Source organism: Procambarus clarkii, chromosome 71 (assembly GCF_040958095.1).
Source record: "Procambarus clarkii isolate CNS0578487 chromosome 71, FALCON_Pclarkii_2.0, whole genome shotgun sequence".
NCBI classification, from domain to species: Eukaryota; Metazoa; Arthropoda; class Malacostraca; order Decapoda; family Cambaridae; genus Procambarus; species Procambarus clarkii.
The window spans coordinates 20,199,338-20,226,375 of record NC_091220.1 but is presented as its reverse complement, the minus strand read 5'-3'; the positions used below and the strand labels follow the sequence as shown (position 1 = coordinate 20,226,375).

Sequence of the window (27,038 nt, the reverse complement as noted above, 5' to 3'; positions counted from 1 at the left end):
TCTCGGTGGGTTAATAAAGAGTAATATTTCTTTATTTTTTTGCAAATCAATTGAGGAGACAAAGATTTTGTTAAAAAAGATTTATAATGGTGAAACCCATAAGAGTATATATATTTAGGCAGGAGTGGTTAGAAACCGGGCTTCGGGGACCTCGACTACCAGAATCAACGCAAAATAACGTAAAATAACGCAAGGTAAAGCAAGCTAAGGGGACAAACCCAAACTCGAACCAAAATAAATGAATTGAAAGTATAAGCGCACCAAACCAGCAACTCGAAGTAAATTAGTAACCTTGAGGGAAAACAAGGCAATTATTGTCGCCAGTTAACCCCCCCCCCCCGTGATGCACCTGACCGCCACCAGATGGCTCTCCAGCCCACCAGGGTCTCCACCAGCCAGCCAGCCAGACTGCTCATTCACTTGTCTGGTTCTGCCTGTGACACACGTCTCTGCTGCCCGCCGTCTGCTTCTTCACACTCTCAGAAATGTGGTATCTGCTCTCACGTGAATGTTTCGTTTCCCGCGGGCACATAATTGATTTTTGTTCCATTTCTTACTTCACATTTGTGTTTTATGGCGCCTGCCTCGGTGTTCATTGTTTACAATCCCTCCAACTGTGTGTAAGGGTAATCTTCCATAGTTCTCCTAACCCCATCAACTATTCTAGTTTTCTCCAGTTTTTTTCTTAATTTCTACCGAAGTTAACTTCCCACTACGAGGCCAGTTAATGATACATTTGTAGTTGGTAAGACACTCGCCTGGTGGTTCGCGAACCCTTTGTCCTGGGTTCGTATCCTGGCCGGGGAGGATTTACTGGACGTCATTCATTAACTGTAGCCCCTGTTTACCCAACAGTAAAATGGGTACTTAATTGTTAAACGATTTGGCGGGTCGTATTCCGGGGAACATGGGATTAAGGACTTGCCCAAAACACTATGCGTGCTAGTGGCTGTACAAGAATGTGAACTTTTGTATATTTAAAAATAAACATTCCTGTGGCCTGTTAGAGCCTCGTGCGTATAACGATCGTTACTACGGCGACAACTCCCCCTCCCCCCCCCTTCCTCTGACATGACTGCACCTGCTCTTGATCTTTCCTATTAGCCCATGTTTCTTTACCTGTTTTTCTTAATTACCTTTCTCTACTATGCCTGTTCTTCAAATGGAATATACAGTACATGGTTTTTATACCAATCTTTACGAAGTCTTATTTTCCATTCTCCTTTCTGTTCTCCCCATTCCTTAACTACTGTTCTTTTGATCCTGAATATTCCCTGTGCCCCAGTTTTCAGCTGTACGTAAATTCCAATGCTGCTCTTATCTTTGTAAACACTGTTCCTTGCTCTACCTGCAGTAACACGTGGAAGTGCGTAGACGGTGAAATTCAGATTACTTGGACTATACGCTAACAGCTTACAAGAGCTAATGTTGTGTTATGGTTTCGGTAGGAGAGTGCAGTGACCCGTAGGGCGATCCATACGGCTAAGCAGGAGAGTTTGAAATATTGTCAGTCATAAAGTTTGAAAACATCCTCACTAAAATCTGGAAGAAAATGCCTAAGTTTTAGGTAAATTTAATATCAGCCGTCTGTGGTTGTGAACGAACTGGGCTCACACTTGACAGCCACTCCCTTCGGTACTAGTCTTCCTCCTACCTTACTTGCTAGAAAGTTGAATGTCAACCCTTGGAGTTTCTCGCCTACAGCAGCTCTATAACCGTTTTGCAACTAGAGCTTGTTGTCTCTGCAGTTCTACAGCGGTGGACTGTCAACATCAGGAAATGCTTCATTTCCCTCGGTGTTCCTTTTAAGTATTTGCTGAAGATTTACAACCGTATTTGAGAGGGATTACTCCCAGAGAACCGATTTGAGGCGTTTTTCCTCCCTATTTGGGAACTCTGTATTAGGGGGGTTTCGTCCATTTCCCCGATTAGTCTGAAAACCTCTTGAAAGGCACGGTTAATTACTCTTGCGAATCCTTGAACACCATCGCCACCACCCCTTTCCACCTCCCTTAATTTGCCTTTGGCAAGTGTTCCAGAGCTGATATCTTGGTGGACTTGGAGCTCTACATTCATACTGCCTTTGCTGTGTATTCCTCCTTTCATTTTGATCTAGAAAGACTTGATAACCTGAAAATGCGATATTTTTTCCCAGCTACATTCATTTGGTCTGTGAATCTCTTGCTTTTTCTTGTGAAGTAACTTTGTGCCAGTTTCTTTGATTGAACTTGCTTGGATCCTGCAGCCTCTTGACACACAAAAAACCAGGGTTTTATGCAACTCTCCCATGCACTCGAGCTATGTCAATATTCCGTTCCACCTCTTCGCCCTTACTTCATTACACACACAAATAGCAATATTTTGCTTCTACTCCTTGTCTTGATGCTCTGCTCCCATGCTGGGTTGTCCCTCGGCTCTGGTGCCTTTCGTGCCACTCCAACCCTCGGCTTGTATGTTGACACTAGCTTCCTCTCTCTCCAGGACTGCCGAGATTGCTACTGTCGTCGCTACCTTGTGTGGTCCTTAAAACACCCTGACTCTCGCTAATGTCGTGCTTTGAATTTTTACCTCTCCTATAGTTCCTGTTCCCCTTCACCACCTCCCTCTTTCTGTCCTGTTGTCTCGCTTGCAGCGTTCTCTTTCGGTTAGTGTTACCAATATTTCTCACCGTGTATCGTCCTTGCCCCTGTGGAGGGTCCCTTTTCCTAAATTTTGTAAAACCCTGACCCACGTGACTGAAGCGTTTACCCCCCCTCCTTCAGTTCTGAACCACCTTTTCCTTGAAACACTTTTCTTCACACTCCTGCTCAATTTCCGTCTTCACCGATGGGTCTAAGTCTGCAGACGGTGTGGGCTACTTTGCTGTTTTTCCTGACCACACCTGTGTCGCCTGCCTCAAGAGAATAGCATCTTCGCGGCAGAACTTTATATTATCTATGCTCTTCATCTACTGCTTTCTTGCTGTCAATCCTCCTTTATAGTTGTAGTTGACTCTTGTAGTGCCCTCTAGGATCTGGCGTTCTTTAATCCAGTCCATCCGGTGATGTAGTTTCAACATTGGATGTTTATCTCTTAGATTTAAGACACTAGCGTTTTGCTGGGTTTCCAGCCATATTGGCGTCTCATTAAATGAAGCGTGTGGACGCTGCCGCTAAAGCAGCTATCAGCACATGTCCTATCTCCATACAGGTATTCCTTATTCAGACTTTTACCCAGTTATTCATTCCACCATCCTTGCCCGTTGGCAGAGTTGTTAGTCTTCTGTTACTAGTAACAATCTGCGTGTTCTTAAGATTAGTGTCTCTGTGGCCTTCCTTCCTACCACCGTAACTGGCGGTGGGAAACGGCTCTGGTGAGGTTGTATATTGGCCATACACGCTAAACTCGCTGACGATTAATGGAGCACCGCCCTGCTCCTTATTGTCCAAACTGTATTTTCCCTCTTACAGTAGTGTATATCCTTGTTGAATGTCCCGACTTCCAGGACGAGCGTGTCTTACTTCCTGACCGTCCTTTGCGGTCACTTTTCACTCGATAGAATTCTTAGTGAATGGGGTACTTTTGATATCCTCCCCTTTATACGTTTCTGTTCTTGTATTGGCATCCTGAGTGATATTTAGGGCTATTCCACACATTTAATGGTGCTACACAGCCTTCCCGGCTTGATACCTTTATTTGATAATTACTTTGCTGGGTTCCAGGTCGCATCGACGTTGCCTTAAACGAACGCGCGGACGTGGCCGCTAAGGAGGCAATCCACACTTTTCCCAATTTCCTAAAACTGCATGTCCTAATTCAAATTTCTTCCCCAATTATTTATTCCTCGGTCCACGACCATTGGCAGGATCATAAGCATGACGTGACAGGTAACAAACTCTGCCTTCTTAAAGGTAATCTTTTCCTTTGGCACTCGTTGCTGTAATAGGCGGTGGAAAAATAATAAAGGTCACTTAAAGACCTTTATTTGTGGCCTTTATTATGTCCGTTAACGCAGCTTTGCTCCTTATTGTCCGAACTGTGTTGTTCCATTCATAGCCATGCACCTCCTTGTGAAATGTTCAGACTTTAGAGACTAAAGCATGTTTTGCTTTTATAATGTCCCTTAAGGTCATTTCACTCTAGCCTCCTGGGGGAATCTGATGCCTTTTAATATAGCTCACCTTGTTCCTTTCTCGTATTGATATTCTCGGTGATGCTTGGCGCCTTTTGACTATCCAACACCACTGATGGTGGTACATATTCTCCCCAGCATGACTCCTTATAATTACTTCTTACAATGTTTACAAAACTTACTCATCCTTGTGAATTTCAGTAGTGTTTAAACATTTTAAAGAAACCCAATTCTGGTATCTAGTGGTACAACTTGTCACACATTACCCCAGCCACTTGGGCCTTTGTTAATTTTCTATAACAATAATTTACGCCTTGAGGTTTCTAGCCAAAGTTCAGTATTGGCACCGTTCTTTTTTTTTCCTCTGCTCTGAGCCTGAATAAAAAGAGCAATACTTAGAGGTATTCTGTATTGATAGATACTGATGCTTTAGGACAGTAATTAACCAATTTATTTTCTATTGGACAGCGACATGCCTGAGAATTGCGCAATTTGTAAAGACAAATTCGATGAACTTCTACGGAGGCCGCGAAATCTGCCTTGTGGCCATATAATCTGCTCAGTGTGTACTAGAGCTATTGCACTGAAGGGTCTGTTCTTTTGCCCAAGCTGTCATCCTGAGCGCAGTGTAGCAGCTGATGCTCAGTTGCCAGTTAAAAGTGCCGAGGCCATTATCACGAAACAAACTGATATTAGGCCGACGTCGGTGGCACCAGAATCTGTTGAACCAAAAGACAGTCCAAGAAGAGACGATAAAATTTTACAGTCGATGGTGGAGCAGCAAAAGCTCAGATTGAACACGTGTATAATTCGTTGTAACAGACCACTCTCAAATTTGGGCAAACACCACGTCCTGCTGAGGGACTCGAGGATTAAACACTACCGACTTGAGGCGGGACTCTCTAGTCTGTTGGAACAGAACAACGCGGCGATAAGACTGCTGGAGCTAGAGCTTAAAAGAGTGGCAGACATGGCAACAGTAGGCCAGGAAATAAGGCGGCAGCTACAAGAGTTGATGGTGCGCCTCAACACGGTAGACACTGTAAACAATGCAAGAGAGGTATACGTGATCATGGATGGCATTGATAAATATAAGAGGAGTTTAAAGAAATGGGGGAGGAAGTGCCAGGAGCTATGCTGGAACTCCCGTGCTATCTTCTTCTCAATTAAGGTATGTTGCTTATCAGTCCTGCTGCTGACCTGCCTTACTGAAGTAAGGACTGCTAACGCGGTCCTTGCTGAAGTTTTCTTTATAAAGTGTTATGCTTTTAGAATATCGGTAAAATTCGGTAGTTTTAATTTTCATGTCTGCCATCACTCTGGATCCCTGTGCTTCATAGATCTTGAGTGATGGATCAATATTCTAAATATTTTAAGTCTCCAAAGTCAATAAATTCAGTTATAGTATTACCAATATAAAGATTAGACTTCATTAGTTATGGTTTACATTCTTAAGGGGTATTTAAGTTAGTAGTTTTTATGAATAAATCCACAAGGCCGTGATAAGGGTTCGAACTTACGTCCCGGATGATCAAAGACTCTCCTTAATAGACAGCCTTACCCCTCGTCACGGCCATTGTGTATTTATTAATTTGATATATCACGCTATTGTGATCTGTGTGTATACAGTATCGTTCTGGACTAGCAATCTGAAATCCTGGGTTTGAAACCCTGGAGGTACAAATGGTTTGGCGTGTTTCCCATTTTCTATTGCCTCTCTTCACCTACCAGTAAATAAGTTAGGCAACTCTTGGCAAGGTTCTGTGGAGGGTTAGTAGTGACATTTATAATACATATGTATATATATAATGTGATTTTAATATAATCGAGGGCTACAGGCGCTAGTTACGGTGCCTGGGCCCAGTCCAGGATGTCGTCCTACCAGTTCTCACACCCTAGGCCCCTTCTCGTGACCACCAGCTCTCAGGAGGAAAGGAGGGGGGGGGGGAAATGTTCCTAGTTTTGACCTGAATTACAATGAATTAATGTGATTTTAAACAGCATTATAGAAGCAAAGCATGTTTCCCGAAATGTTTCCTAGGTCTATCAAAAACGTTTGTCTCGACTTAAAACTGTAACCTAACATGAAAGTTTAAATCGTGATTGGTTATTACCAATTTATATCCTAGTTTACCTTGTGGATTTTCCAGATATTAGGTATTTATATTGCATTGCCGATATGCATAACTTTGCACTACTCGACATTGGTATTGACAGAGGCTGGAGAAAGCGAAGGCTTCCCTGAAGGCAACCTCTGAGAAGCAGGCCGCAGTAGCCCCCGTCAACCAGGAAGAGACTACAGTAGCCCCCGTCAACCTGGATGACTCTTCCTCCAGCAATGAATCTGAAGATCAGTCGGCTGATGAAGACTTCTTTGGCACGATGTTAACATTTAGTGTGAGTTATAATTAATTTTCAGTCTCGCAACTTTCAGTTTTCTTAATTTTTATTTGTTCACTGTCGCCGTTGACTTTGCTGGTAAATTGTGTAAATATTGTGGAATTGTTGGGCAATAAGTGAGTGGTTTATTTTCTCTGGTAGAGCTTCTTTAAGAGGCTCCCTGAGCCATCCTCCATAGCACCTTTGTTACCACAGTATGCTCTAAAGATTCAGGAACACCTATAAGACCAAATCAATCTGGTCTTCTCAATAAACAAAGCGAAGTAAAATTCATGAACACCACAGTACCGAAGGGAAAACATAACGGCAAAAATATTAAGTGGACAACGTATAGTTTTTAAAAATAATGTACAAGAGCGTTGTTTAGGTCCAAATGGTAGTTAGCACCACTAGCTCGCCACCAGATGGGAGCCCTGGCGACCCTAGCCACCCCAGTCTTTAACCCACTGTGACGCCAACATTGTTGACACATCACCCTAATGATGATGTTGACAATACACAGGACAAATTGCGGTTAAAGGATAAATCAGGAATGACATAACTACACGTGTTTTAGGCACTATCCTTGTGACAATTGGCTTGATGCCGTCTGCAAATGACTTAATGTTCACGGGTAATAATGCAGCTGATTATCCACAGATCGAATATCTTCGTAAAATCAGCCGGCCTCTCCAGAGCTTGTTCTTGAGTGGCCGGGTCTTCTCTGTCAAGGAATTTCATGGCGGGTTTTACTCGGCAAGGATAACATTACGAGGAGAAGCAGTTTACTTTCATGCATTGGAGAAGCGGCCTCCCAACGCTTGTCCTGATACAATCAAGGTAACTTGTATTATACATTACATCTCGAGCAAGATGGAATATTTTATGGGATGCGTTCAAGCTTGAACAGTGATTACAGTATCTTGGGAAATCACACCAGGTCTGAGACTACCCGGATCTGCCGGGAGCCAAGATCCCGCTCACTGGGTTTGGTTAATATTGGTCTTCACTTGTGCAATGTGGCGTTTTGGGCAGCATCCGCACGTGGTCTCAGTTTTGGCAAGTTTGGTTTAGATTACCTGGAATTATTATTGGTGGGGGTTGACTTGTACTGTCCTCCCCGGACTGTTGGTGGGGGTTGACTTGTACTGTCCTCCCCGGACTGTTGGTGGGGGCTGGCTTGTACTGTCCTCCCCGGACTGTTGGTGGGGGCTGACTTGTACTGTCCTCCCCGGACTGTTGGTGGGGGCTGACTTGTACTGTCCTCCCCGGACTGTTGGTGGGGGTTGGCTTGTACTGTCCTCCCCGGACTGTTGGTGGGGGCTGGCTTGTACTGTCCTCCCCGGACTGTTGGTGGGGGTTGGCTTGTACTGTCCTCCCCGGACTGTTGGTGGGGGCTGACTTGTACTGTCCTCCCCGGACTGTTGGTGGGGGTTGGCTTGTACTGTCCTCCCCGGACTGTTGGTGGGGGCTGGCTTGTACTGTCCTCCCCGGACTGTTGGTGGGGGTTGGCTTGTACTGTCCTCCCCGGACTGTTGGTGGGGGCTGGCTTGTACTGTCCTCCCCGGACTGTTGGTGGGGGCTGACTTGTACTGTCCTCCCCGGACTGTTGGTGGGGGTTGGCTTGTACTGTCCTCCCCGGACTGTTGGTGGGGGCTGACTTGTACTGTCCTCCCCGGACTGTTGGTGGGGGTTGGCTTGTACTGTCCTCCCCGGACTGTTGGTGGGGGCTGGCTTGTACTGTCCTCCCCGGACTGTTGGTGGGGGTTGGCTTGTACTGTCCTCCCCGGACTGTTGGTGGGGGCTGACTTGTACTGTCCTCCCCGGACTGTTGGTGGGGGTTGGCTTGTACTGTCCTCCCCGGACTGTTGGTGGGGGCTGGCTTGTACTGTCCTCCCCGGACTGTTGGTGGGGGTTGGCTTGTACTGTCCTCCCCGGACTGTTGGTGGGGGCTGGCTTGTACTGTCCTCCCCGGACTGTTGGTGGGGGCTGGCTTGTACTGTCCTCCCCGGACTGTTGGTGGGGGCTGGCTTGTACTGTCCTCCCCGGACTGTTGGTGGGGGCTGGCTTGTACTGTCCTCCCCGGACTGTTGGTGGGGGCTGGCTTGTACTGTCCTCCCCGGACTGTTGGTGGGGGCTGGCTTGTACTGTCCTCCCCGGACTGTTGGTGGGGGCTGGCTTGTACTGTCCTCCCCGGGCTGTTGGTGGGGGCTGGCTTGTACTGTCCTCCCCGGACTGTTGGTGGGGGCTGGCTTGTACTGTCCTCCCCGGGCTGTTGGTGGGGGCTGACTTGTACTGTCCTCCCCGGACTGTTGGTGGGGGTTGACTTGTACTGTCCTCCCCGGGCTGTTGGTGGGGGCTGACTTGTACTGTCCTCCCCGGGCTGTTGGTGGGGGCTGACTTGTACTGTCCTCCCCGGACTGTTGGTGGGGGCTGGCTTGTACTGTCCTCCCCGGACTGTTGGTGGGGGCTGACTTGTACTGTCCTCCCCGGGCTGTTGGTGGGGGCTGACTTGTACTGTCCTCCCCGGACTGTTGGTGGGGGCTGACTTGTACTGTCCTCCCCGGGCTGTTGGTGGGGGCTGACTTGTACTGTCCTCCCCGGGCTGTTGGTGGGGGCTGACTTGTACTGTCCTCCCCGGACTGTTGGTGGGGGCTGACTTGTACTGTCCTCCCCGGACTGTTGGTGGGGGCTGACTTGTACTGTCCTCCCGGACTGTTGGTGGGGGCTGACTTGTACTGTCCTCCCCGGACTGTTGGTGGGGGCTGGCTTGTACTGTCCTCCCCGGACTGTTGGTGGGGGCTGGCTTGTACTGTCCTCCCTGGACTGTTGGTGGGGGCTGACTTGTACTGTCCTCCCCGGACTGTTGGTGGGGGCTGGCTTGTACTGTCCTCCCCGGACTGTTGGTGGGGGCTGACTTGTACTGTCCTCCCCGGGCTGTTGGTGGGGGCTGACTTGTACTGTCCTCCCCGGGCTGTTGGTGGGGGCTGACTTGTACTGTCCTCCCCGGACTGTTGGTGGGGGCTGACTTGTACTGTCCTCCCCGGACTGTTGGTGGGGGCTGACTTGTACTGTCCTCCCGGACTGTTGGTGGGGGCTGACTTGTACTGTCCTCCCCGGACTGTTGGTGGGGGCTGACTTGTACTGTCCTCCCCGGACTGTTGGTGGGGGCTGACTTGTACTGTCCTCCCCGGACTGTTGGTGGGGGCTGACTTGTACTGTCCTCCCCGGACTGTTGGTGGGGGCTGACTTGTACTGTCCTCCCCGGACTGTTGGTGGGGGCTGACTTGTACTGTCCTCCCCGGACTGTTGGTGGGGGTTGGCTTGTACTGTCCTCCCCGGACTGTTGGTGGGGGCTGACTTGTACTGTCCTCCCCGGACTGTTGGTGGGGGCTGACTTGTACTGTCCTCCCCGGACTGTTGGTGGGGGCTGACTTGTACTGTCCTCCCCGGACTGTTGGTGGGGGCTGACTTGTACTGTCCTCCCCGGACTGTTGGTGGGGGCTGACTTGTACTGTCCTCCCCGGACTGTTGGTGGGGGCTGACTTGTACTGTCCTCCCCGGACTGTTGGTGGGGGCTGACTTGTACTGTCCTCCCCGGACTGTTGGTGGGGGCTGGCTTGTACTGTCCTCCCCGGACTGTTGGTGGGGGCTGGCTTGTACTGTCCTCCCCGGACTGTTGGTGGGGGCTGACTTGTACTGTCCTCCCTGGACTGTTGGTGGGGGCTGACTTGTACTGTCCTCCCCGGACTGTTGGTGGGGGCTGACTTGTACTGTCCTCCCTGGACTGTTGGTGGGGGCTGACTTGTACTGTCCTCCCCGGACTGTTGGTGGGGGCTGGCTTGTACTGTCCTCCCCGGACTGTTGGTGGGGGCTGACTTGTACTGTCCTCCCTGGACTGTTGGTGGGGGCTGGCTTGTACTGTCCTCCCCGGACTGTTGGTGGGGGCTGACTTGTACTGTCCTCCCCGGACTGTTGGTGGGGGCTGACTTGTACTGTCCTCCCCGGACTGTTGGTGGGGGCTGGCTTGTACTGTCCTCCCCGGGCTGTTGGTGGGGGCTGGCTTGTACTGTCCTCCCCGGACTGTTGGTGGGGGCTGGCTTGTACTGTCCTCCCCGGACTGTTGGTGGGGGCTGACTTGTACTGTCCTCCCCGGACTGTTGGTGGGGGCTGACTTGTACTGTCCTCCCCGGACTGTTGGTGGGGGCTGGCTTGTACTGTCCTCCCCGGACTGTTGGTGGGGGCTGACTTGTACTGTCCTCCCCGGACTGTTGGTGGGGGCTGGCTTGTACTGTCCTCCCCGGACTGTTGGTGGGGGCTGGCTTGTACTGTCCTCCCCGGACTGTTGGTGGGGGCTGGCTTGTACTGTCCTCCCCGGACTGTTGGTGGGGGCTGGCTTGTACTGTCCTCCCCGGACTGTTGGTGGGGGCTGGCTTGTACTGTCCTCCCCGGACTGTTGGTGGGGGCTGGCTTGTACTGTCCTCCCTGGACTGTTGGTGGGGGCTGGCTTGTACTGTCCTCCCCGGACTGATATATTCTTTAGTAGAGGTTGTGTACGGAGGGTTGTTTGTTTGCTTCTCGCTCGTCTTTCCAGTACACGAGTTGCACGAATTTCAATTTCGTGTCATCGGCTGTGACTCTCATACATACAGGTTGGTGTATTGTCTTTTTGTTTGGCTTAGTTTCATATATTATGCAATTTGCATATCATTATAGTGAATATTAAGTGCATAAACCGTGTACTATGTTTTGGTTTTATTGCAGAATGTAAATGTACTGAAATTGTGATCAATAGTCACAATTCTTGCAAAGCTTTCGATGACTTCGAGCAGCTTTATGCTTGCATTTGTCCTATTTTGAGGTTTTCAGAATTTAATCGTGTGATGCTGCCTTCCTCTTCATTTCCAGACTCGAGGTTTTGCAAACTCGAATTGGCTCAGGTCCTTTGGGTGGTCTGTCGGGCTCGCAGTATGGTTCACGTGGTTTTGCATGATGATCGGCTCACTTCAGGCTTGGTAGTTTGACTCGCTGTCAACTTTCCAGTTCATTGTCTGAAATGTTGGGGGGGGGGGGGGGGGGGAGAGGTTGCTGGGGTTTAAGGTTGTAGGGGCTGGACTCTGGTGGTGGTGGTTCTTGATCCTCTGAGCCCTCCTCACCATTAACGTGGACGAAGTGTCAAACGTGCAGGTGTTTTTCTTCCCCCATTCGGTCTTAGATTTTAGTTTTTGCCTCGGTATTGGTTATTGGGTTAGTGTCCAGAAGCCATTTTTCACTTGTCCCAGAGGGCTTCTTAGTTTGCCGCCGTATCTTTCATTTTTGGCCCAAAATAGGGCGACTGGGTTCAAAAAAGTCCTTTAGTTACAGCTTGGTTGGCAGAGGGTGCTTCATTTATCCATTTTAAACAGTTTTCTGTTATTTGCGTGCCACAGGGTGCTCTGGGTGATGCTGTCAGCTTCCCCTCCCTGTCCGGCCCGTTGTTGCCGTGAGGGGGCTTGGTGGGCGGCTACCAGAGAGTGATGCTCCATGGGACAGTCCTTTTGTGGCCTTGTGCTCCTGCTGCTGTCCTCAAGAATTTTGCTGGACAACTTCTACGTTTCCTTTAGTTTTTCTAACCCCCCCCCCTCTTCTAATTTCTACTTCTCATTTTCCGCCGAGCTTTTGCCCGTTTTGATAATTCTTTTGGTTTTTCGTATTGACGCCCGGGTGTTTGAGGAGGCATACTCTTGCACCCGTAGAACTCTATATTACCCAACGTTTCGAGCGAGGGGATCTTTTTGTTGTCAATCCTCCTTTCCTCACTGAACCCGATCTCGACGGACTTAAAATTCTTAAGGTGGCCTTTGTGGGGCATATACTCACGACGCACCCCTAGGGGGCCCCCCAGCAAGATAGGCAACATGTCTCTTGTTGGGTGTCGTGCCATTAATTGTGGCTCCGTGGTGTGGGAATTACATTCGTGAATGAAAGTATTACCTCGTTTTTGTCTCGTGCTGTTCTCCTTATACCTTCTCGGGCTCGTGGGGAGGGCGACCAAGCCCCCGAGTCGGACAGTGTCGGAAGACCGGGCTCTAGCCCCCGATGGATTGGGCCCAGAGCTTGCTCCTCCTCCTGGCCCGCCTGACTAATCCCCTGGGCTCCCCTCCTTCCCTCTGGTTGGGTCGAGCCACAAGCCCCAGTGGAGACCACTTCGTCCTCTGGCATGGCTCAGTGTCTCATTGACTACTGCACCTTTTAACCCCCCTTCCCCCCCCCCCTCCCGTCTGTCTGTGTTTTTCTCAACGCCGTCCACACCACTGCTGCACTCGTTCGATCCCATCCAGTGCTGATGCGTACCAGGCCTTGTTTGTCCCGCTTCGTGGACCCTTCCGTCCTGTCATTCTTGCTGGTGCCAGGTGCTATGTCAAGGAGTACAGTCCCTCTACCTTGGCTCTGTAATAAGTGGTGGACCAAACTCTCACAAGTCGAGCCTGGCCTCGGGCCGGGCTTGGGGAGTAGAAGAACTCTCAGAACCCCATCAACCAGGTATCAACCAGGTAAGTGCTGGAGATTTGGTGCATAGTGCCCTCTGGTGCTCCAGTACTCTCTCTGTCCCTTGTGTGGGGACGAAGGTCGCCACAAGTCTGAGTGCACTTCACCCCAGGCTCGTTGCCTCAATTGCAGTGAGGCCCACCCTACCTTCTCCTGCGCATGTGTACATAACAAACTTGAGGCAGCCGTCTTCGCTTCGAAGCACCGGGAACGTGCGTCTTTTCCTAAGGCAAGGTGCCAAGTTCACTGTTCCCCCCCTTTTTTTTGGGGGGGGGGGGGGGGGGGCTGGTGTCTTGTGCTCGCATGTTGCGCACTTCCTCTCCCCGTCCTTCCCACCTTCCTCAGTCTCGCAACTGTGTTTCCAGGCCTTAGACCCAGACACGCTTACCGCCGCCACCTCTGTTCCTTTGCGTTCTGTCCCGAAAGGTCCCCCCTCCTGGTCCTCTGTCTGGGGTTCCCCTTCTTTCTACCCAGTCTGTCTTGTCTCCTGTGTCGTCTTCCTCGTCTCCTTCCGATCTTCCTTCCCATCCTTGTCATCAGTCTCTTGCCTCTCCACGCCGCCTGTCAGTGCGGGCTGATGTCCGTCACTCTCCCAGCTGCCATCGTGTTTGCTCTCGTTCTACGTCTCCTGTTGAGATGCTTGAATCTGTTAGCCAGTACATTGTTGTTTGGACGCCTCTGTCAGAAGCGAAAGCCTGGCTTCTCTCCTTCCCCTTCCTCGCTCGCTACCTCTGACACTCTTGCTCCATCCCCTCCCGTTTCGGTGGTAGTGCCCCCTGTTCCTGTTATGGAGGTCTCTTTGGCCTCCGCTTCCTTCTCGGTTGCTGCCCTTGCTGAGGTGCGTCCCCTGATTTCTGCCCTTCCTGCTACTGTCCTTGACCCTCGGTTGTCCCATCAACCAGGTCCCCCCTCGCCCTCCTTCCCCTCCGGATCCCTACTCATCAACCTCTGGTAGGTCCTCCCGCTCCTTTCCCCTCCATCCATACGCAGTTTACCCATGGCCCCCTAACCCCGTCTAGCTGATCCAGATCTGCGATTCTTTTACGTGCTGTAACTCTTTCCCCTTTTCTTCATTGTCCTCTGTTGCTGTCGTTGTTCTTGCCGATCCCTTTTTCAATGGAATATTAGCGAATATTACGCCAATTTCAATGAACTCCAACTTCTGATTTTGCAGTTTTCTCCCCTTTGTGTCTGTCTCCAGGAGCCGATGCTTGGTACTCGTCCTGGTCGCTTCCGTGGCTATTCATCTCTTCCCCCATCCCCCCCCCCAGGGCTTTTGCTGGGGCCCGTTCCTCTTCTGCTCTAGATTCGTTCCGATGTTCCCTTCCCCCTACTTTTACCGTAGCCTCTGCAGTGTTCTGCTGTACGTGTCTTTGTACGTAAATGGTACACGGTTTATATTTACCTCCCCCCAAATGTCCCGCTTTATCTTCCCGATCTTAAACACCTACTGGACTCCTTGTTGGAGCCTGTGCTCCTGCTTGGTGATTTTAATTGTCAACATATCCTCTGGGGTGATGTTCTGACAAAAACCCGGGGTCGCCTTCTCGAACCGTTCATCCTCTCTTCTTCCCTCTCTTCTGAATTCTGGCGAGCCCACTCACGTTGCGAGTTCTTGACCTCCATAGCAGTGACCATTTCCCCATCCTTTTTCTTTTTTTCACCCTCCCCTCTCCTTCCCTAGGGGGTAGTTTGCCAAGGTAGACTGGAACCTATTTACCCTTCGTGCTGCTCTCTGACCTCTCCCTTCTGCCTCTCCCTCGCACCCTCCTTTTCCATGACACCATCTTAGATACTGCCCTCGGCTATATTCCTCTCGGGAGACCACGGAAGTGCGTTCCCAGGTGGAGTGTGCTCGGGCTGTCCGTTGTAAGCGTGCAGCCCAGAAGAGACTGCCACCGGCAGATGGCCGATTCTTTTGTTTCAGAATGAGTGCAGTGGCCTGTAGGGCCATCCGTAAAGCTAAGCGTGAGTGTTGGAAGTCTTATGTTTCCACAATTACGGCCGAAACTACTCTGCCGCAGATCTGGAAGTGTTCTCAAGATAGCGGGCAAGTTCGTTCCCGATGTCTCGCAGGCAAGTCGCCTCCATGGTACTCTTGTAGCGAACCCGTTGCAGGTTGCGACCGAACTGAGTTCCCACTTTTCTGTTAGCTCAGTCTCGTCTTCCTCAATCTTTCATTATTCGTAAACTTTGAATCTCTTTCTTTAGATTTCTGCACTCACCTCAGACTTCCCCTATAACGATCCCTTCTCTCTGAACTTCAGTCTGCCCTGGCCTTCTGAGGTTCTACGGCGGCGGGCTCCGATGCCATTCATTATGAGATGCTTTGCCATCTCCCTCCGTGCACGTCTCGGCATTTACCGAGTCTGTATAATCTGGGTCTGGGAGTCGTCGTCAGTCTGGGGACTGACTCGATGCCGTTGTCCTCCCTGTTCAGAAACCAGTCTCTGGGGGACATCCCCTAAGGACTTTCGCCCTATTGCCCTTAAGAGATGTCTGCAAACTCTTTGAACGTATGGTTAACGTTCGTCTGATGTGGTTCTTGGAGCACTATCACCACCTCTCCCTTCTCAATTTGGCTTTCGCAAGTGCTGCAGCACAACAGATGTCCTAGTAAATTTGGAGGTCTATATTCGTACTGCTTTTGCTGCGAAGACCTCCGTTGTTGCTGTCCTTTTTTTACCTGGAAAAGGCTTAAGACACGCTTGACGATATCATATTCTGTCCCAACTTCATTCTTTTGGTGTTCGTGGTAATCTCCCCTCTTTCTCCAAAGCTTCCTCTCGCATCGTTCCTTTAGTGAGGTTTTGTACCACTCTCTGCCTCTTTACAGCAATACGAAGGTGTGCCCCCAGGGTAGTGTTCTGAACACTACTTTTTCTAGTTGCCCTCAATGATCATCTTTCCTCTCTTCCTTCTGGCGTCTTCTCCACTCTGTCGACAATCTTACTCTTTGCTGTCAGGGTGATCGTTCACCTCTCCTTCAATGACGGCTTCAACTTGCGATTGATGCAGTCTCTTTTTAGACCACCGGTCATGGCTTCAGGTTCTCTACGTCTAAGACGTGTACTATGACTTTTACTCGGAAGTGTCGTTCTTCGTCCTTCTTTGTCGCTTTGTTACCTACTTGTGTACAAGGATTCCGCTAAGCTTTTGGGGTTAATCTTTGACACTCGTTTGTCTTGGCCTCCCCATATCTCTTATGGCAGAGTTGAATGCTCTAAGGCCCTTACCCTCCTTCAGGTATTGTCCCATACTTTTTGGTGAGCAGATAGACGCACACTCCTTGCTTTATATTCCTTTCTCGTCCTGTCTAAACTAGATTATTGTTGCCCTGCTTACTCGTCCGCTTCTTCTACTCTTCGCCGTCTTGATGCTTTGCGTCATACTGGGTTGCGCCTCAGCTCTGATGCCTTTCGTTTGACTCCCGCCCTCTGCTTGTATGTTGGCACTGGCTTCCTATCTCTCCAGAACCACTGTGATCGCTACTGTCTTCGCTATCTTGTGCAGCCCTTGCAACGTCCTTCCTCTCACCTCCGTCGCGTTTTAAAATTTACTCCTCCTGTAGTTCCTGTTCCTTTTCACCACCTCCCTCTGTCTGGTTATTTCGCTTACAGGATTATTTCGGTTCATTTTTCTAATATTTATAGTGTTTCTTCCTTGCCTCTGTGGAGAGTCCCCCTTCCGAAGTATTGTACATCCTTAACTCGCATCACTAAAGCTTTTACCCCTCTTATGATTCTGAACGCCTTTTCCTTGAGCACTTTTCTTTGCACTCCCGCTCTGTTTCCATCTTCACCGATGGGTCTAGTCTGCGGACGGCTAGGCTACCGATTTCCTGACAGCACTTGTCGCCTAGCCACGGAGACTAGCATCTTCACAGCGGAACTTTATGCTATTCTCTCTGTTCTTCGTCTCCTGCTTTCTCGTTGTCAGTCTTCCTTTGTAGTTGTCGTAAACTCTCGTAGTCCCGCTCTTGGGTCCTTTAATCCGGGCCATCCAGTGGTTGTCGAGATTCGGTATTGGCTGTTTTAAATTTCCAGTAAATTTGCTTTGCTGGGTTTCCAGCCATATTGGGGTGTCTTTAAAAGAGCATGCGGATGGTGCTTCTAGGGAAGCTGTCCTCTTGTCCATATCCCGTAAAGATATTCCTTGTTCAGAGTTTTACCCAGTTATTCATTCCTTCACCCTTACCCGTTGGCAGGATTGTCGGTCTTCTGTTACCAGTAACAAACTGCGTACTCTTAAGAGCAGTGTCCTCATGGCTGTCCTCCTACAGCCATAACTGGCGATGGGAAACGGCTCTGGCGAGGTTGCGTATTGGCCATACATGCTTAACTCGCTCGCTTAATGGAGCGCCGCCCTGCTCCTTATTGTCCAAATTGCACTGTCCCTCTTAGTCTTGCATATCCATGTTGACTGTCCTGACTTCCAGGACAAGCACATCTTGTTTTCAGACCCTCAGTCGCTTGTCCCTCGATAGAATTTTTGGTGAATCGGATAGTTTTGATATCATTCGCCTTGTGCGTTCCTGTTCTCGTATTGGCATCCTTGATATTTAGCGCCCTTTGATTATATCCGCTCATTTGATGGTACTACATAGCCTTCCCGGTTTGGTGACTTCTTTTGATAATTACTTGTTTACTTACCAGGCATTCCAAGCCCTTGTGTGAAAATTATATATATTTCCGGTCTTGGCTCTCGGTAGTTAGGAAGTAAAGACGGTCCAGCAAGATTACTTAACAGGTTAATCTCTGCCACTATCCTTAAGTGGCATGCCAGGGCAAGGGTCTCTTTTAATATTGAATAAAAAAAATTTAGGTCTATTTTTGTAAAAATTTTAAAAATTTTTATTTTTACTATTATATTCAGGACAGAGCCATGTTGCAGTTGCTGGACCACTGCGCCACCGTGGCATATGACTTCATTGAATGCGACACAGCTACTGTGGAACAAGTAGAAATATGCACCAGTCCTGACACTGCACTGAGCAAACAGTTCGTATCGCTTCATACTGGTGAGGTTCATCAAGCTGGGGACTCTGAAGAACACGGAGTGTATGTGGTAGTTGGGGAATACGACAAGTTGTCTAATAAAGACACTCATGATCCACGACCCACCGTGGAAGGGCAGTATGAGAAGCCAGCCATGGATTGGGATGTCAACGCATGGGTGCGGCCGGACACTGGAAATTGGGTGCAGTTCGGGATCATGCTTGATTGCTGCATGTCGTCTGACAATTCTTCAGATGTGCCTGGTGGGGCGGTGGGAGATCAGGGTGCGTTGAAGGCGGGTGCTCAGGCCACTGACGTCATCGAGTCGGTAGAGCTCGACTGTGGTATTGTGCTGCCATTTTAGGTCTACACTGCTATCCCACTTACCAGCATTGTCACCACAATGCTTCATCCTTTTGTCTGTAATTTAATTGTTGGGGATTTCACAAATGTAATAGTTTCATTCTAGTTTACACACTGGAATGACGTAGCAAGTGGATTTGTATAATTAAAATAAAACGGTGATTTAGTACAGTGTATAGGCCTGCAATGTAATATACGCCTATGTAGCACAGCTCGAAGGCTCTGGGAACACCCTTTCCAACACCCTTTCCTTACAGCTGTTAGGTACTGTCGATCAAATATTCAAACTCCTGCAGGAAGTTCCAAATTGTGATACTTACTTTCATGTGTCTGGGTTAGTTCTATTGCATCCATATTAGTTTATTATAACTATATTTATTTAGGAAAGTGTTAATAAGCTAATAGCATTAGCTTATGGATAAGCGTGTGGCAACAGCACTTAAAGCACTGTCATCTCCTTTATCACTATTAACGCATTATCACCAGCCTTTACTTAGCACCACCACACCTTTTTTTTTACACCATAGCCGATGTCACCTTCAGTGACGTCATCGTTAATTATCAGCTGTTGGTCACACATCACCATCGCATCTGCTTTACAGCTGTTCTTGTATGTCCTTAAATTCATTCCTGCCTTTGAATCCCTCGCCATTGTCGCCCCTAACAATCACCTGTCAGGCGGGTCCCACAAACGGGCAAGTGACCATACCGAGCAATAAACATTTTAAGTCGCTATTAACATTTATGGCTACCATGAGGTAGCTCACTTTTAATATGTATTTTACACAATAAAAAACTATATTTTAATGTTATTATCCAAGATGTTAACCGTTTCCATTAAATGGGTAATACCTAGACTAAGTACTGAACTGGTATTTTTGACTGACTGTACATCCTCATCAGTGTCTAGCCCGTAGTCTCCGTGATTGGGGGGGTGAGGGGGGGAGGCTTGGTGCCTGGATCCCCCTCCCTTTCTGGCCCGTTGTCGCCGTGAGGGGCTTGGTGGGCGGCTGCCGGAGTGTGATGCTCCATGGGTCAGTCCTGTCTTTTAGAGGCCTTATTCTCCGGCTGCTGTCTTTACCAATTTTGGCCAGAACTCTTTTCCTTTTCCTCGTTTCGTTTTTCTCTCCCCCCCCCCCCCCTCTCCTTCTCCTTTCTAATTGTCATTTCCTGCCGACCTTTTGCCCGTTTTGATTATTCTCTTGGACTTCTCAAACACCCGGGCGTCAAAATAGGAGGCATACTCTTACACCCGTAGAACTGTAGTACCCAACGTCGCAAGCGAGGGGAACCTTTTATTGTCAATCCTCCTTTCGTCATTGAACCCGATCTCGACAGACAGACGGTTCTTTAGGTGGCGATTGTGGGGCGTATTGACGCACCCCTAGGGGGCCCTGGCATGATCGGCGATAGCTTCTTGTTGGGTGTCCTGCCTCTAATTGTGGCTCCATGGTGGGTGTGGGGGCACATTCGTGAATGAAAGTTTTTCCTCGTTTTCATGGCTGATAATGTTTCCCTTGTTCCTTCTCAGGCTCGTGGGGTGGGCGACTAAGCCCCCCCGAGTCGGACTGTGTTGGAAGACCAGGCCCTGTAGCCCCTTGTAGCCTGACTTTTATTTGGAAGCGGGTCGTTCTTCGTCCCTCTGTCACTTTATGGTCATCCCCTTGAATACAAAGATTCCACGAAGCTTTTGGGGTTATTCTTTTGACACTCGTTTGTCTTGGTCGCCCCATGTCTCTTACCTCCGTGTTGAATGCTCTAAGGCCCTTAACCTACTTAAGGTTTTGTCCCATACTTCTTGGGGAGCGGATACACACACGCTTCTCTATTTGCATACCTCTCTCGTTCTGTCTAAACTCGATTATGGTTGCCCTGCATACTCTTCTGCTTCTCCTACTCTTCGCAGTCTTGATCCTTTGCACCATACTGGGTTGCGCCTCGGCTCTGGTGCTTTTCGTTCAACTCCTACCCTTAGCTTGTACGCTGACACTGGCTTTGTCTCTCCAGGTCCGCCGTGATCGCTACAGTCTTCGCTATCTTGAGTGATTCTTACAGCATCCTCACTCTCGCCTCTATCGTGCTTTGACTTTTACCCCTCCTGCGGTTCCTGTTCCTCTTCACTGCCTCCCTCTTTGTCAGTTTGTCTCGCTTACAAGATTCTCTTTCGGTTCATATTACTAATGTTTCTCCTCGTATTGTTCCATCCGTGCCCCCGTGGAGGGTCCCCCTTCCCAAATTTTGTACTTCTCTGACCCGTATCACTAAAGCTTTTACCCCTTCTACAGTTCTGAAACGCCTCTTCCTTGAGCACTTTTCCTCTCGCTCCCACTCCGTTCCCATCTTCACCGATGGGTCTAAGTCTGCTGACGGTGTGGGCTACTGTTTTTCCTGACCACACTTGTGTCGCCTTCCTCCGGAGACTAGCATCTTCACAGCAGAACTTTATGCTATTCTCTATGCTCTTCGTCTCCTGCTTTCCCAGTCCATCCTCCTTTGTGGTGGTAGTTGACTCTCGTAGTGCCCTCATGGCGTTAGGGTCCTTTAATCCGGTCCACCCGGTGGTTGTAGAGATTCAACATTGGCTGTTTCTTATCTCCAGTAAATTTAAGTCGGTTGCATTTTGCTGGATTCCCAGCCATGTTGGTGTCTTCAAATGAGCGTGCGGATGCTGCCGCTAAGGAAGCTATCCGCGCTTGTCCCATCTCTCGTAAAAGTATTCCTTATTCCGACTTTTACCCAGTTATTCATGCCTCCATCCTTGCCCGCTGGCAGAGTTGTTGGTCTTCTGCTATTGGTAACAAACTGCGTACTCTTAAAGAGTCGTGTCCCAGTGGGCTTCCTCCTGCCACCGTAACTGGCGGTGGGAAACGGCTCTGGCTAGGTTACGTATTGGCCATTCCTGTTTAACTCGTGGTCACTTAATGGAGCGCCGCCCTGCTCCTTATTGTCCACATTACATTGTCCCTCTTACGGTCGTGCATATCCTTGTTGAATGTCCTGACTTCCAGGACGAGCGTGTCTTGTTTTCCGACCGTCCCCCGCAGTCGCTTGTCCCTTGATAGAATTCTTGGCGACTCGGATACTTTTGATATCGTTCACCTTATGCGTTTCTCATATTGGCATCCTTGGTAATATTTAGCGCCCTCTGATTATCCCGCACATTTGATGGTGCTACATAGCCTTCCCGGTTTGGTGCCTTCTATTGATAATTACTTGCTTTTATTCACCTAGTTGTGCTTGCAGGGGTTGAGCTCTGCTCTTTTGGCCCGCCTCTCAACTGTTACTATTCCCCCCCCCCCCCCCGACACACACACACACACACACACACACACACACACACACACACACACACACACACACACACACACACACACACACACACACACACACACACACACACACACACACACACACACACACACACACACACACACACACACACACACACACACACACACACACACACACACACACACACACACACACACACACACACACACACACACACACACACACACTCACTCACTCACTCACTCACTCACTCACTCACTCACTCACTCACTCACTCACTCACTCACTCACTCACTCACTCACTCACTCACTCACTCACTCACTCACTCACTCACTCACTCACTCACTCACTCACTCACTCACTCACTCACTCACTCACTCACTCACTCACTCACTCACTCACTCACTCACTCACTCACTCACTCACTCACTCACTCACTCACTCACTCACTCACTCACTCACTCACTCACTCACTCACTCACTCACTCACTCACTCACTCACTCACTCACTCACTCACTCACTCACTCACTCACTCACTCACTCACTCACTCACTCACTCACTCACTCACTCACTCACTCACTCACTCACTCACTCACTCACTCACTCACTCACTCACTCACTCACTCACTCACTCACTCACTCACTCACTCACTCACTCACTCACTCACTCACTCACTCACTCACTCACTCACTCACTCACTCACTCACTCACTCACTCACTCACTCACTCACTCACTCACTCACTCACTCACTCACTCACTCACTCACTCACTCACTCACTCACTCACTCACTCACTCACTCACTCACTCACTCACTCACTCACTCACTCACTCACTCACTCACTCACTCACTCACTCACTCACTCACTCACTCACTCACTCACTCACTCACTCACTCACTCACTCACTCACTCACTCACTCACTCACTCACTCTACGCACATACACCCCAGGAAGCAGCCCGTGACAGCTGACTCCCGGGTACCTATTTACTGCTAGGTAACAGGGGCATTAGGGTGAAAGAAACTCTGCCCATTGTTTCTCGCCGGCGCCCGGAATCTAACCAGGGACCACAGGATCACACGTCCAGCGTGCTGTACGCTCAGCCACCGGCCCCCCTGTGTGTGTGTACGTACTCACCTATTTGTGCCTGCAGGATCGAGCTTTAGCTATAGGACCCCGGCTGTGTGAGTGTTTAAGTGTGTGAATGAGAGATAAAACTAACATTTTCCCGTTCATAACTACCTTACCTTGAGGTTACCTTGAGGTGCTTCCGGGGCTTAGCGTCCCCGCGGCCCGGTCGTCGACCAGGCCTCCTGGTTGCCGGACTGATCAACCAGGCTGTTGGACGCGGCTGCTCGCAGCCTGACGTACGAGTTGGTTGGTTGACGTACGAGCCTGGTTGATCAATAAACTATAACTTGTAACTATAAAATGGTTACTCTATATATTCTTCTACTTAAAAGATTTTTTCCAGCCGCCTCTCCTCTTATCCTATCCATTTCTCGCGGCACTTAACAAAAACATAACCTTCCACCCGGAAGATAAACCAGCCTAATCCATTTTTAGGTCCATTTCCATTTAAATGACCAACTTTTCCATTAAGAGCGACGTTTTTCCTCAAGCGCCTTTCAAACAGGCATGGATTAATTTCCTCGGGCAGACGAGGGGGCCGCAGAGAGCCGTTCTTCTTCAGCAATAATGGCGTTTAATGACTGATTCTCCCTCCCCCTCTATCCCCCCACCTTGAAGTTCATTTACTGATGTCCCTCCGGCATCCGTCCTTCCGCTCCCCTTCCCCCATTTCGTCCTCCCTTCCCCCATTTCGTCCTCCCTTCCCCCTCATTTCCTAGTCGCCATATTGACGGTCTGACGGCATATTTGCTGGTTTCTAACTCGGATGAAAATAGTCGGGTGTTATAGGCTTCGAGCCCCAGTGTGTGATACTCGAGGTCAAAGATTATCCAGGTGTACGAGATCTTTGCTGAAAACTGGCGCTGTACACAGCACGAGCTTGGAAAGAGAATATTGAAGTTCTAATTCTAGTGTCTGAGACTTAAGATGATTTGTCTATTTTGGAGTCAGTTCAAATATTTGAAATGAAGATGAATTGGCTGAAGACACACTGTGTCTGAGAGATAGGCTGCAAACACGCGTCTTGGGGGGGTTATTGTGAGACTGAGCATTGGTGGTGTGGCTGTGGTGGTGTTGAAGGTCTTGTGGCCACTAGTATACAATATTACTGACGACTGACAATATATAAGGGATAAATGATATCGAATATCATAATGCTGCCATACTGGTTATTAGAGTATAACTATTTAATACCACGCAAAAAAAAACTTCCAAATTAACACAAATAAATGTAATTAGTAGTGTGGACCGAGTTGGCACAGTAAGAGTAGGTCAATTGAACGTTGATAAAGTTTCTTCACCGTGGAATAAACATCACTATTGTATACTGTGCTTACTGGGTGTATACTGTGCTCAGTGTGTATACTGTACTCGCTAGGTAATGACAGGAGGAGCCAAAGCGTCTCCTCCCAAGAACTAAAATTGTATAAACCCGCAATGCTGTTAAGCAGCACCAATTTAGTCAAAACATTTGTAAGGTTGCAGAGGTTGGGGCGAACTGCCGGCTTGGCTGTGATCTGACCAGGGGCACAGGGGCGGGAGGCCGGCCTCCCCCTAACACCCATCACCGCCAGAGAAGGGAGGCCGGCCGGCCTCCCCTTAACACCCATCACCGCCAGGGGAACGGGGGCGGGACGCCGGCCTCCCCCTAGCACCCATCACCGCCAGGGAACAAAGGACGGCTGTAATTGAATGGGGGAGCGAGATTCTTGTTTTTTTATTGCCGGGGGAGGGAAGTTATGGTGATATCTTTGGTCATGGGTGTCGTAGTGCCGTCAGTGATGGAGAGTAGTTGTGCTGGTGCTCATTATGACTTGATAGTTTAAGGTGTCGACGCAGCAGCTGTGGTGATAGCTGTCAGCGGATATATTGGCCAGGGGTTACCGTTGAAAGCTACAGTAGTGAGTCTTGTACAATGACCATCGGTTAGCTAGTCTTGAGGACGCTTGTTGGCTACCAGAAGATCATAATATTTATGTGATGTATCAATGGGAAAATCCTAACCTGTCCTCGACTCGTGTCCATTCCATCCAGCGGTCGACCCCACAGACGCATTCATAAATGTTTACATGCTGTTCATTCAAAACGGGGATTTTCTCAAATATAAATTAATATTATGATATATTAGCATATTGAGCATATATAGGCATAGGTTAGGTTAGGTGTTTAGATTCTCTTGGCGATTATTTGTAGTACGTGGGTTAAGCATTTACAGCGTTGTGGTTCGAACAAAAGTCGTCTGTGACGCACTTGTTCCGGAAGTGTCCGAACGTCAACAGTTAAGTCGTGTGTAAACCGTTTTTCATTCATGAACAGATTGTTTGGTGGCTGAATTAACGAGTTTTTGGCTTTTGTTAATGAGGACGAATTGCTATATACAATTCTCGACTGACTGACTGACGTTCGAACATTTCACGAATATTGCTTCGCTGATGTCCTCCGTTCGAATCGTATCTCTATAAATGCTTCACCCACGTACTAATACTACACATAATTGTCAATAGAACCTATTTACCTAACCTAATTTATACAAGGACTAATTGTAATATATAATAACGTTAATTCATATACAAAATACTGAATTTGAACATACAAAATGTTAAACTGATGAATGCAACTGATGGGATCGGCCGCTGCATGGAAGAGCCTGAGGACAGGTTTTTGAACGTTGGGGAGGTGGGAGGGTAGCAGTTACCAGATGAGCGAGCAGTGGAGCAGTGTTTGTGAGGATGGTGTGATGTGTGAGTCAACGCTTTTGTTCAGTGATGCACACCTTCACGGTGCTTATACTTGCTGGTCGGTAAGTCCTCTGGTGGTGACCTTAATGACCCTCTGGAAGTTGATAGGATTTGGGCCCAATATCACGTTAGGAAACTGCGCTTACTGAAGACCTCCTTCATTTAGGATCCCACTTACATGGAAACCCCATTTGTGGAGGCCGTAATTCCTTAAATGCCCACTCACAGGCTCACTCGCCTCACACTGCGCTCACTGAGGCTTCTACTCATCTGATGCCTCACTAACTCCAGATTTCAGTAGTCTGGTTTCTGGAACATGGCAAAAAGCATAACCTATTTACATAAAAATCATCGGGTTAAACTTTGTCATAGATGATGTGTTCCCATCCTGGTTCATGGGAGCTCTTTTGAAAGTCGCTGGTGAATGATTGTGGCTAATCGGCTGTATTCCTGTATACCACCGAGAATGTATGACAGGTTTCCCCAGTATGAATGAGTTATTAGTTGCCGTAGAGCGTGCTTGAAGGGCTGTTATAACGGTGCGTGGTGTGCTACCATTGATGGGGGGTGCTGGAGTTCGTCCGGTCCGGGGGGTGCTGGAGTTCGTCCGGTCCGGGGGGTGCTGGAGTTCGTCCGGTCCGGAGGGTGCTGGAGTTCGTCCGGTCCGGGGGGTGCTGGAGTTCGTCCGGTCCGGGGGGTGCTGGAGTTCGTCCGGTCCGGGGGGTGCTGGAGTTCGTCCGGTCCGGGGGGTGCTGGAGTTCGTCCGGTCCGGGGGGTGCTGGAGTTCGTCCGGTCCGGGGGGTGCTGGAGTTCGTCCGGTCCGGGGGGTGCTGGAGTTCGTCCGGTCCGGGGGGTGCTGGAGTTCGTCCGGTCCGGGGGGTGCTGGAGTTCGTCCGGTCCGGGGGGTGCTGGAGTTCGTCCGGTCCGGGGGGTGCTGGAGTTCGTCCGGTCCGGGGGGTGCTGGAGTTCGTCCGGTCCGGGGGGTGCTGGAGTTCGTCCGGTCCGGGGGGTGCTGGAGTTCGTCCGGTCCGGGGGGTGCTGGAGTTCGTCCGGTCCGGGGGGTGCTGGAGTTCGTCCGGTCCGGGGGGTGCTGGAGTTCGTCCGGTCCGGGGGGTGCTGGAGTTCGTCCGGTCCGGGGGGTGCTGGAGTTCGTCCGGTCCGGGGGGTGCTGGAGTTCGTCCGGTCCATGGAGACATAATATCACTAGCTAATGCCTCGCTAAGAAGTATTAGCTAGGAGATATTATACCTCTATGGACGAGCTTAGACAAGTATCCAAAGTTTGCTTACTGTAGGTGCAGCATGCACATGACTGTAAAGTTGCCGCCCACCTGTGTGGGTGTGGAGCAGGATTAGCTGGTTGCCTTGTATAGACTCTGTTGTGAGCCTCTTTGTGAATCAATTGTGATATAAAAATATTGATTTGTGTGCATGTACACGGTGTACATGTCTGTATATACATGTACATGTATTATTAACACCTGTGTAACTAGCTT

General features: G+C 49.3%; 1 protein-coding gene across 2 annotated transcripts; it reads left to right on the top strand.

Annotated features, from left to right (window-relative positions):
* The first annotated feature begins 346 nt into the window (after window positions 1-346).
* LOC123745681 (uncharacterized) lies at window positions 347-19,247 on the top strand. 2 transcript variants are annotated; one of them, XM_045726499.2, is made up of 5 exons: window positions 347-490; window positions 4,580-5,282; window positions 6,329-6,508; window positions 7,151-7,330; window positions 17,894-19,247. In XM_045726499.2, the coding sequence occupies exons 1-5, from the start codon at window positions 486-488 to the stop codon at window positions 18,377-18,379; spliced, it is 1,554 nt and encodes a 517-aa protein (XP_045582455.1). In that variant the 5' UTR covers window positions 347-485; the 3' UTR covers window positions 18,380-19,247. The 2 variants fall into 2 exon arrangements, with proteins under 2 accessions (XP_045582455.1, XP_045582456.1); XM_045726500.2 differs by lacking the exon at window positions 7,151-7,330.
* Window positions 19,248-27,038: the final 7,791 nt, after the last annotated feature.

What these genes read in the sequence shown, in the direction of transcription:
- LOC123745681 (XM_045726499.2), top strand. An exon ending in CTATCTTCTTCTCAATTAAG is followed by an intron (nt 5,283 to 6,328) that starts GTATGTTGCTTA and finishes TGGTATTGACAG; the next exon opens with AGGCTGGAGAAAGCGAAGGC. An exon ending in GCACGATGTTAACATTTAGT is followed by an intron (nt 6,509 to 7,150) that starts GTGAGTTATAAT and finishes GATTATCCACAG; the next exon opens with ATCGAATATCTTCGTAAAAT.